This window comes from Clupea harengus, chromosome 10 (assembly GCF_900700415.2).
Source record: "Clupea harengus chromosome 10, Ch_v2.0.2, whole genome shotgun sequence".
Classification (NCBI taxonomy): Eukaryota; Metazoa; Chordata; class Actinopteri; order Clupeiformes; family Clupeidae; genus Clupea; species Clupea harengus.
The window spans coordinates 22576089-22586088 of record NC_045161.1 but is presented as its reverse complement, the minus strand read 5'-3'; the positions used below and the strand labels follow the sequence as shown (position 1 = coordinate 22586088).

General features: G+C 45.9%; 2 protein-coding genes across 8 annotated transcripts in view; one reads left to right on the top strand and one right to left on the bottom strand.

Annotated features, from left to right (window-relative positions):
• Nucleotides 1-8241, top strand: part of unc13a (unc-13 homolog A (C. elegans)) — a 50560-nt gene extending 42319 nt beyond the window's left edge. For all 7 annotated transcript variants that reach the window (XM_031574422.2, XM_031574419.2, XM_031574421.2 and 4 more), the window contains 3 exons: nucleotides 3076-3168; nucleotides 3497-3656; nucleotides 4325-8241. In XM_031574422.2, the coding sequence (XP_031430282.1) occupies nucleotides 3076-3168; nucleotides 3497-3656; nucleotides 4325-4616 (545 nt within the window). In that variant the 3' untranslated portion in view covers nucleotides 4617-8241. The remainder of the gene's footprint in view (nucleotides 1-3075; nucleotides 3169-3496; nucleotides 3657-4324) is intronic.
• A 141-nt stretch (nucleotides 8242-8382) lies between these two features.
• si:dkey-110c1.10 (unconventional myosin-Vb) overlaps nucleotides 8383-10000 on the bottom strand; it is a 19788-nt gene continuing 18170 nt past the window's right edge. The window contains exons 31-33 of the mRNA XM_031574253.2: nucleotides 9488-9662; nucleotides 9288-9368; nucleotides 8383-8887 (exon numbers count right to left, since the gene is read on the bottom strand). Coding sequence (XP_031430113.1) covers nucleotides 8726-8887; nucleotides 9288-9368; nucleotides 9488-9662 — 418 coding nt within the window. The 3' untranslated portion in view covers nucleotides 8383-8725. The remainder of the gene's footprint in view (nucleotides 8888-9287; nucleotides 9369-9487; nucleotides 9663-10000) is intronic.

Sequence of the window (10000 nt, the reverse complement as noted above, 5' to 3'; positions counted from 1 at the left end):
ACACACACACACACACACACACACACACACACACACACACACATACAGTCAGCTGAGGCCCCCTGGGTCAGGTGAAGCAGTGTCTGTCATGACGGATCAGCTCTCAGCCAGCACACAAACCCTTTCATCCTAGCTCTCTGACTCGCTGTCATACACACACACACACACACACAGTCAGCAGCGAAACTCGGTCATGTCTCTCTCCCTCCAGCTGTGTGCAAACTGTAAGACCTCTACTGTAGCGGAAAACACACACAGATCGTCTGTGCTCACACACACACACACACACAGATCAAGTCTGTGCTCACACACACACACACACACACACACACTCACACAGATCAAGTCTGTGCTTGTCTCGTCTCCCTGTCTGCCTTCAGTTGCTCTTTCTGGAGACGGTGCTTATTTGTAAGAAATATAACTTCACAAAGGAGATTGTGAGGCACTTTCAAAGCCATTTTGTAACGGCATGCCATGTTGCCATGACAATGACTTGCTTTTTCCCTGTCATGGCTGACACATGCTCAACAGAAGTAAGAGCGCTCTGGTCTACAGTCCTTTACTCTGAGGCTCCCTCTAACTTTAGTCAACATGCAGCATCACACATGAACATTAAGCATTAACTACTGCACCTGATATTATCCTACGTCTTTGTGTTTCTCTCTCTCTGTCTCTTTGTCTCTCTCTCTTTCCCTCTCTCTCGCCCTGTCACACACACACACACACACACACACACACACACACACACACACACATAAATCAACCCTGAATAATGGGAGCAGTAGCTCAGTCTGTGTGTCTCCCACTCTGGCAATCCCTCTCTCTCTGCCTCCCTCTCGCCTCCTCCTCCCTCTCTCTGCCTTCCTCTTTCCTCCTCCTCTCTCTCTCTTTCTCTCTCTCTCTCTTTCTCTGACAGCAGTCCTCTCAGTGGTAGGCGTGTGAGAATAGCAAGCCAGCAGATCAAAACGCCCCGTCAGCCTGTTCTTCTGACACACGCACTCAGGCCCCTTTTGTGTGCCAGTATAGGCTGCTAGCTGGTGACACCAGCTATAAGTTAAACAGCACCGCCATAAATCAATTTATACATGAGAACCCTACATCCATGACAGCTTGCAGACATCAGTGGAAGACTTTACTTATTGTAGAGTATGTGTGCATGGGAGAGTGTGTGTGTGTGTGTGTGTGTGTATGTGTGGTGTGAGAGAGAAAACACAGTGTGTGTGAGACAACACAGTGTTGTGTTGGTGTGTGTGTGTGTGTGTGTGTGTGTATGTGTGCGTGTGAGAATGTGAGTCATGAGTCTCCCAGGCTAGGTGTGTGTGCTGACAGACAGATACCCAGTGTGTGTGTGTGTGTGTGTGTGTGTGTGTGTGTGTGTGTGCCCTTCTGAAGGTTTGCATGCCTCCTCCTGTGCCCCCCAGAACCAGCAGCATGGAGCCCAGACTGAAACACGGCATCCTGTCATAAGGGTCACACACGTTGCCATCCAATAATCACAGCCTTACGTATGCGTTATATCCAGTAACTGGCGGTGTACTGGCCATCGGGCGTACAGTGACAAATCCGGTGGGCCGCCGCATCGGTGGGTCGGTGGACCATTAATAATATCCGTTTTTACCGGTCGTGTCTGCCTCTTTACCGACCTTCTCTGTCTGCCTGTCATTTGGGGTACACATGAGAGTGTACTGCATGCTGGCTCCTGGCAAATCACAACTGAGATAGTTATTGCGCGCTAACATTTTGACAAATGCAAAAGTAGTGCGATGGCTGACGAAAGCAGCAAACGTAAAAGAGAGGGGCCAAATTGGGCCAATTTGGAGCCAGACACTTTCAAAGTAAAAAAGCAATAGACACGCTGTTCGGGCATGACTAGCACTATCCCCAAGTGTTTAGTAGTCGATGATTCTGAGTCGGCGGGGGGGCAGACTGAAGCGGGAAGATGGACGTGAAATGATGGCTAGGCTGCACATTTAGGTAAAATGGCTGTCACTTGTGGTTAGAAAACGACCCCATCTGATAGCCAACTAGTTACTGTTTAAGCCACGTTAATGACATGTTACAATACAAGCTCTAAAACATGTCCTGGAATAGACCCAGGGTAATGCCTTCAAAATCACCCGACAGCAATAGATAGACTATATCATTACCAGCAAGGACTAGGGTACTTACTACCACAGACTATATCCTCAAAGAGAAAATGACAAGTCCAGGGCCAAATTTCTTTCCCAGTCTACCCCTGCCAGAACCGCATCAGCCCCAATTATGAGTATCAATGCTTTTGCACACAGTGCAATGGGCCAGTGTGTAGACCCTCATTCAGAATGCCTGTCATGGAAACGAATCCTCTCTGATCATGGAGCTGGGCTACACTGCCTGTTCCATCCTCATGCTTGCTCCAGATACAAGGTTCAACAGAATGGGTGTGGCTGGATGCATTATAGCATGCTGCCACCTGTGTGGATAGATGGGGACACAGCCGCAGAGGTCCTGCCTGTTGTCCTGGTTTCCTGTGGCTCCCATGTTATCCTCTGAAGTCCCCAGTGTCCTTCCTTCAGCTCCCAAATGGGGACACTAACGTTTCCCAGGTGGTATGGCGGCTAGATTGAACTGCATGCGGACCGTTTGAAATGTCTAAAATGACCTAATATATACTACCTCAACTTCATTGATCTCTACAGTGCTACTAAGGAGCATGAATGCATACTTTTCATATGATATGCTGTTTTTTAATTTGGTTGTTTTCATTAATGAATTATGATTTCTTATATATCAGACTCACATATTTTCTGGATTCCAGCAGCCCAGAAAATAGTTGCTCACACATTAAATGGTTACAGCCGTACTTGATCTCCAAGCGGATCATTTACGCCACTCCGAGGACACTTGGTCTCAAGACGTCCCCTGTACTCCCAGCACTGTCCTGTCTCCCTTGGCGACATGTGCAGACTCACGCAGAACTTGCACAGAGGAGTAGACAGCTTGAAGCCAAGTGTCCAGAGGGGCTAGCATGTCCCCCTTGCGTTAGCGGCTAGCAGGGCTCATCTGTGTTGCTGCTGTGTCTGTCTGTGATGCCAGGCTCTGGAGTGGACGATGCCGTGGGAGAGGTCTCCATCTCCGTCGAGGTGTTCACCCATCCCAGCACAGGAGAGCATAAAGTCACTGTTAAAGGTTAGTCTGCATCTGCTGCTGGTTAAATTAGCCTCGTTAGCCTGGAAGGGATTCCAGATGTGTTCATGGTGCTTACGTGGCAGAGCGAGGTGCCAAAAACACCAAGATGGTGGGATCATTTCCCAGGAAGCACACATAGTGATACATTATGTATGCCCTTACTGCTTGAAAGTCACTTAGGATGGAAGTGTGTACTAAATGGACACGAGAACATAACATTATAACCTCAATGATGTAGTGAAATCATCAAGGGCACTGATGTATCTTTCTTTCTCTGTATTCTGTATGTGTCCCCCGTCTCTGTACATGTTCGCCATGTTGTCTACAGTTGTGGCAGCGAATGACCTGCGGTGGCAGACCTCGGGGATCTTTCGGCCCTTCGTGGAAGTCTACATCATTGGTCCGCACCTCAGCGACAAGAAGAGGAAATACGCCACCAAGTCCAAGAACAACAGCTGGGCTCCAAAATATAATGAAACTTTCACTTTGTGAGTAAACCATTTTCATCGTTATTTCTGTTGATAGTGTTTCACATAGCTTATGTAGGAGAGGGTCCAAAGCAGGAAATGCCTGGCATGGCTGAAAATATAGTATGCCAACAAAATTAATTAATTATAATTGAGTAATTAGTCATTTGGTCATTGGCAATTTGTCTTGTAACCTCCTTTTTAATTCCCATTAAAGTAAACAATGCTGTCTCCTCTTCAGACTATGGTTCATTTATGAGAGTCTTTCTCCCTTTGGTGTACTTACTGCTCATTCTTGTGTTAACCCCATGGACGGATTATGAAACCATGGGCCCCTGGGCCTAGACATGTAAAAGCCCCCCCCCCCCCCCCCCCCTTCGCGAAAAAATAATTGTGCACTTGCAAAACACGCCAACACGCACACACAAACACCATTAGGCTTATATATATACATATTTTACCAACAATGTGTTGGATTTTACGGTTGAATTAGATACTTCGCTATTGTATTGGGAAAGAGAAAGCTATCAGAAACATGGATAGTGCTCTGACACGCAGTAATGTAAACAGACGGTCAAAGGCTCTGGCTTATGGGCCCCCTGACCTCATGGGCCCCTGTGCCTGGGCCCGGTAGGCCCGTTCGGTAATCCATCCCTGGTTAACCCTCATTCTGCCCCATGTGTCTGCAGTACCCTGAGCAGTGAGTCAGGCCCTGAGTGCTACGAGCTGCACTTCTGCGTGAAGGACTACTGCTTCGCGCGCGAGGACCGCACGGTGGGCATGTCAGTGCTGCAGGTGAAAGACGTGGCGCCGCGGGGCAGCGTGGCGTGCTGGCTGCCGCTGGGCAAGCGCGTCAACATGGACGAGACGGGCCTGACCGTGCTGCGCATCCTGTCCCAGCGCAACAACGACGACGTCGCCAAGGAGTTCGTCAAGCTCAAGTCCGACCAGCGCTCGGCCGAGGAGGGCCGTGGTAGCTAAGAGGGAGGAGAGGAGAGGAGAGGAGAGGAGAATCTCGTCTCCTGATCTCGTCTGGAAGCAGGGAGCTGTGGAAAGTACACAAAAACACTGCCCTCTGGTTGTCTGATGATGCACTAATGTCAGAACACGCACACACACACTGCACACACACACATCCATATCCATACACTGAACACACACATACACACAAACACAGTCGACCACAGATACACATACACACAGACCAACAGGAAGCATAATGAACAACTCCTTCCCTCTCTTTGTACTGTGCCATCTGGACCATTGTGACTAATAAAATGAGCACAGTCCAGACGTTCCACACAAACATTGCAGATGGATACGTAAAAATGACAACTGCCATAATTGACTGCCCTTTGTATTGTCCCAGCGCTTAGGGTCTCAGTGAACATAGAGGAATATTCGTATTACTTCCCATAACCTCATTAAGTACATATTGAGTTTTCTAAAGACTGAAAGTGAAACATATCTTCAAATACAAAAGAGTTTAATCAAATCAGAGCTATACGTATATACAAAGCATAACTATATCATTTAAAAAAAGAACGTATTACACATAATGTTGATCTTTTCTCTGTAATATATCAAATGTACTTCTTCAGGTGGTTTTTTATTTTTATTTTACTGTAGAGAATCTGCTGTTACAAGCAAAGATGTGCAATTCGTGGAAGGTCGAGATGAAGCATGTAGTGCCATTACTGTTCTCCTGTCCGTCCGTCCGTCCCCCCCCCCCCCCGTCTCCGTCTCCGTCTCAGATTGTCCTAACATGTCCCTATCCCACATGTCTCCTCAAGCCTGGACCAAGCCCTAGCGTGATATCTATATTTTTATTGACTATTTTTGATAGTTTCCAGTTTCCCGTGAAGAAGTTCTAACCCTTGCCTCTAACCTTCCACCGCACAGTCTTCTCGCGGGATCAGACCTCTGCCCTGATTTAGCAAAGGTGTGTGGGTGTAGAGCTACCGTTCAGAAAACGTTCAAGCCAGTGTACATTAGGTCTATGGGCAAGGCATGTAGCTTTTCTCATTGGAAGTGCACAATCGCTCAGGAGATAGATATCGGAGATAGATAAATAGTGGACAATGCATAGATATTTTCATGTGGGACATATACACAAACATTTATTAAATTGGGGTTAAATTGGGGGCGCTTTTTTAGTTATGCAAACTCTTAGATAAAGCACAAGTGGACCAGTAAATTGTAAAGCTGATAGCTGCCAGTCTAAAACGGCTTAGACCAAATATCTAGGGCCGGGGAGGACTTAAGAACGACTTCACACGTATGAGTTTTGAAGCTCCACTCCCTGCTTTTCTTGAGGATTGAAGATTTTAAATTGGAGGGGGTAACAAAAAGGCTGTTCTAATTACCAGAGACAGCTCCCTCATGTAGGACAGCTAACCTGGAGTGACACGTTAGTGCTGGGCTTGTGTGAGCTCCGTGGATTTAGTCAAATGACCAACCTTCTTTAACCTCCTGTAAAAGCACACTGCCTACCTACCTGACGTCCCTCTGTCTGTCTCTGTGTGTATATGTGTCCGCTCAGAATTCCCTGCATGAAGAAGGGGGGTGCCTGCAAAGCACCATAGTCCTGGAAGGAGACCTGGTTTACTATGTGGACCAGGTCTCCACTCTTTTTCTATACACCAGTGTTGCCTGTTTGTGAAAAAAAAAAAAAATCAGCCATGGTTGATGAAGCAGAATGCAACGGGAAGGGAATGCTTTGGACTTTTGGTCTGTGTGTGTTTTTTTAACTAGTTTCAGAAAGTGTCTTTTACTTCAGTTGAATGGTTGCGTGTTTGAGAGTAGCGATTTGACTAAACATTCCACAATATGCCCCTATCGAGGGCTTATACAAAATGGTTTCCGAAGCGAAGTGTGCTCTCTGTGGGCTCGCAGTGCTGAGCTCTCGTCAGATTTGGCAGAATGTCGGCAAAGCAGCAGACGCCAGGAAGGATGCATTTTTTTATTGTGTTGCCATAGTGACCTCAGATGGATGGATTTTATTAAAGCTTTTCTCAGAAATCCTTTCCTTCAAGGCGCCTTGAGCATCCATCATCACTGTCTCTGAAAATCTGTCCTTTGCGCCCCTGGCACCGGTCAGGATGAGACACAGCAGATCGACAGATCTCTACATTTAACACCCAAGAGTGGCTGCCTCTCTCTCTCCCCATTAGGCTGATGCTGGGTGGTTGCTTTTGCCCCGTGTTTTAATAAGCATGTCTGCGGTCACAGTGTGACAGATGCACAGGTCCAGCAGAGCAGCGCAGAGCAGAGCAGAGCAGAGCAGAGCAGCGCAGAGCATGTCGGAAATAATCTGTAGTAACAGCTCATCACTCCTGCAGAAGCAATCTGTTGGATGCCTCCAAAATCTCTTTATCCCCGTTTCCCGGAGTGTCTGACAGCATGAGTGCTCCAGGAAACGTGCCTGCCATCGTCCCCGGATGCCCGTTTGTACTTAACCGGTGGCACAGTGAGGGCGAGGTGGCATGTGGCAGGCGTGAGGTGGCAGCTTGGAAAGCATGGGAGGGTGGTGTTTTTTTTTTCTTCTTCTGTGACCTAGTGCCACGGCATGGTCGAGGCTGTCGTCGTGGGGACTGACGTGTCTCTGTGTGCATCATAACCCCGTGGCTCCCTCTGCTTGAGCCAAAATGGCATCACTGGAGCAGACACAGGCCACTCTGGCCTCTGCCTCTGCCTCTGCCTCTGTTGGTCTGCTTCGAGGTAGCTGCCACAAACGATTCATCAAGGATCTGAAGTTCGGCAAGTGGTGCGTCCCCCAAACGCACTTCATGCATTTAGCTATTTCTCTTCATATATGCGGCCATCTTAACATAGCTATCTCAAGTCTATGCATCTATTGAATGAAATTTACATATGTGTAGAGATAAAAACAAAAAAAGTTCTGTAATGTTTACAGTGTGAAATATTATCAGCACAAACCATTTGTTGTCTTGTAACCGCTTTTTGGAAAATTGGCCAAAATGTTTGGAGCTATACATGTAGCTGCTATGTTTATTTTATATTTATTTTATTTTATTATTCTATTTTTAATGTATATGTCAGGTGTGAAGGGTAATTTGTGGTTACGGGTGTAGTAGTTTTAACCTGACACAAACTGTCTATGATGTGAGTGGCGAAATCTGATCCAGACTGCAGTAGGAACACAGAAGCACAATTAAAAGGACACGGTAAAAGAAGGGTAAGACATGACTTGCGTGTGCAAGAAATGTAATTGGTTCATGCAAAAACACAGAATCTGACTCCAATCCTGTATATAAGAAGTGCATGATGGGAGAAAAAAGTCTCTCTTGTGCCAGCATGTGTCTTTGATGTTATTTCCAATTGTTGTATTTGTTTATTTGTAATATTGTTCCTATTTCTTTTGATCTTTGGGTATTATTTTGTATTTTTCGAAGGCTTGTGAATATATAAATATGTATTACGGATGTGTAGTGGTACAGGGTACTCGCATGAGAGAGTTTTTATACGAAGATGTTTATAATTTTTTTTGTTTTTTTTAAATGATTGCTCTTATTAGGGATGGAGTTGAGATGGGTTACCGCATCTCTGTGTCTACTTCCAATAAACAATGTTTCAAAAGACAAAACTCTTGCCTTAGTCTTTATGCTGTCTCTGCCATGAGAGAGTACAGATACATTTACTTGTCATACTTTTTACATGAACATGAAGTGGAAACACACACTCACAAACTGAGTGTATGTGGAAATGTTCATCCTTAAAGATTTGATTGGTAGTAGTTGAGGAGATGGTAGATTATTGTTAAAATTAGTGGCCAACACAAAAAATGTCTATGGTAATGGCAAAAAATCCAAATATTTTGGACACTGCTTATAACATCAAAGGAAAACAAAAATGATGTACTGCAGTGGTACTTTGACAATAAAAATAGTCGCTCCCGACCCCCAACCTCTTGATTTGTTGTACGTCCCACATTGAAGGCACAGTTTGTTCTTCAAAAAAGACAGCGCCTCCGTCGTGCCCACGCCCATCTCCCTGACACTTAAAATCAGTGTGTCCGGGGGGGGGGGGGGTTTAGTCGTCAGACGGAATGTCTGATATAACGACGTAACTCAGGCCTTGCGGAGGAAGGAGATCTTGAGGGACTCGGGGATGGCCAGCTGCTCTGCGCGCTGGGGCGGGGGCGGCTGGTGGGGGAAGGTGACAGGGAAGACCCTGCGCACATCCAGCAGCAGCTGCGGGGGCTGGCCGTCAGAACGCTCCCTCAGCAGACCCTGAAGGAGACAGAGACACGGCAGGAGGCTTTAATATCCGCACAGTACAAACAAGCCAAAGTCATTACTGAGAACCTTTAATGATGCTGCCTGGATTTCCGGTGAACCATTGGTGATATTTGAGCTCAAAAGCTAATCAAATGACACCACTCCTTTCCGTGCTCCTGAAACAAAGTGTTGATTAACTGGAATTGTACATGGCTCAGGGGAATTAATTATGGAAAATAACATCTCAGGTTACCCAAAAAGTGCAGATGAAAATAGACAATTTTGATGAATAAAATGAATTCTGTATAAACATTCTGCACAAACAAAACTGGACAGGGGTGTAGCAGGTTTGATATTTAGACTATAGAGGCTTTTTTAGGGGGTCCACAATATATAATACAAATAGTTTTACCTGTACAATACGAATGAAATTAAGTGTGACCCTCTCCTCTGCATCACTTTGTGGGCTGTAGAGGGTTAAAATCTTGACAATCTGTGAGATGAGAAAAAAAATCGAAACATGAGACAATGTGGGTGTTTCATTTACACATTCCCGGGGATGAACTATGGAATAAATTAGATCAAAATCAGACTCGGTCCAAAGCTGCCAACCTGTTGAGTCGATAGCACTTTGCAAGTCTGGACCAGTGCCGCTGCGTCGGACTCTGACTTCTTGCTCATTTGCAAGAGCTGGGCAGCCTGGATCAGTGGCTCCAGTGTGGCCACGGCGCCCCCTGTCTGCAGCCCACGGCTCCGCAGCCACTCCTCCAGCAAGCTCACGTTGTACCTGATGAGAAAGAAATGATTCACACACAGATGTTCGGCCCAAATACATTTCAGAACTGCCTGTAAACCCTTTGGAGTTTTAATACATTTAATTTAAAATGGGAATACAGTTGAAAAGAGTAGCTTAAATGTTGCTGTAGACACTTAACCTTATAAAATCTATTAATAATGCCACTCTAGTGAGCCCATTTTCATAGTTAACAGCTAAAGGTCAGTACGACTGTAACAGACTAACATATGAAAAGACAGTTCATTGTAGAACCATATTGCCCCCATATACTCTTTGTGAATCCTAGATTTCAAACCCGTGACCTTTGTATTGTCAGCACCTTGCTGTAC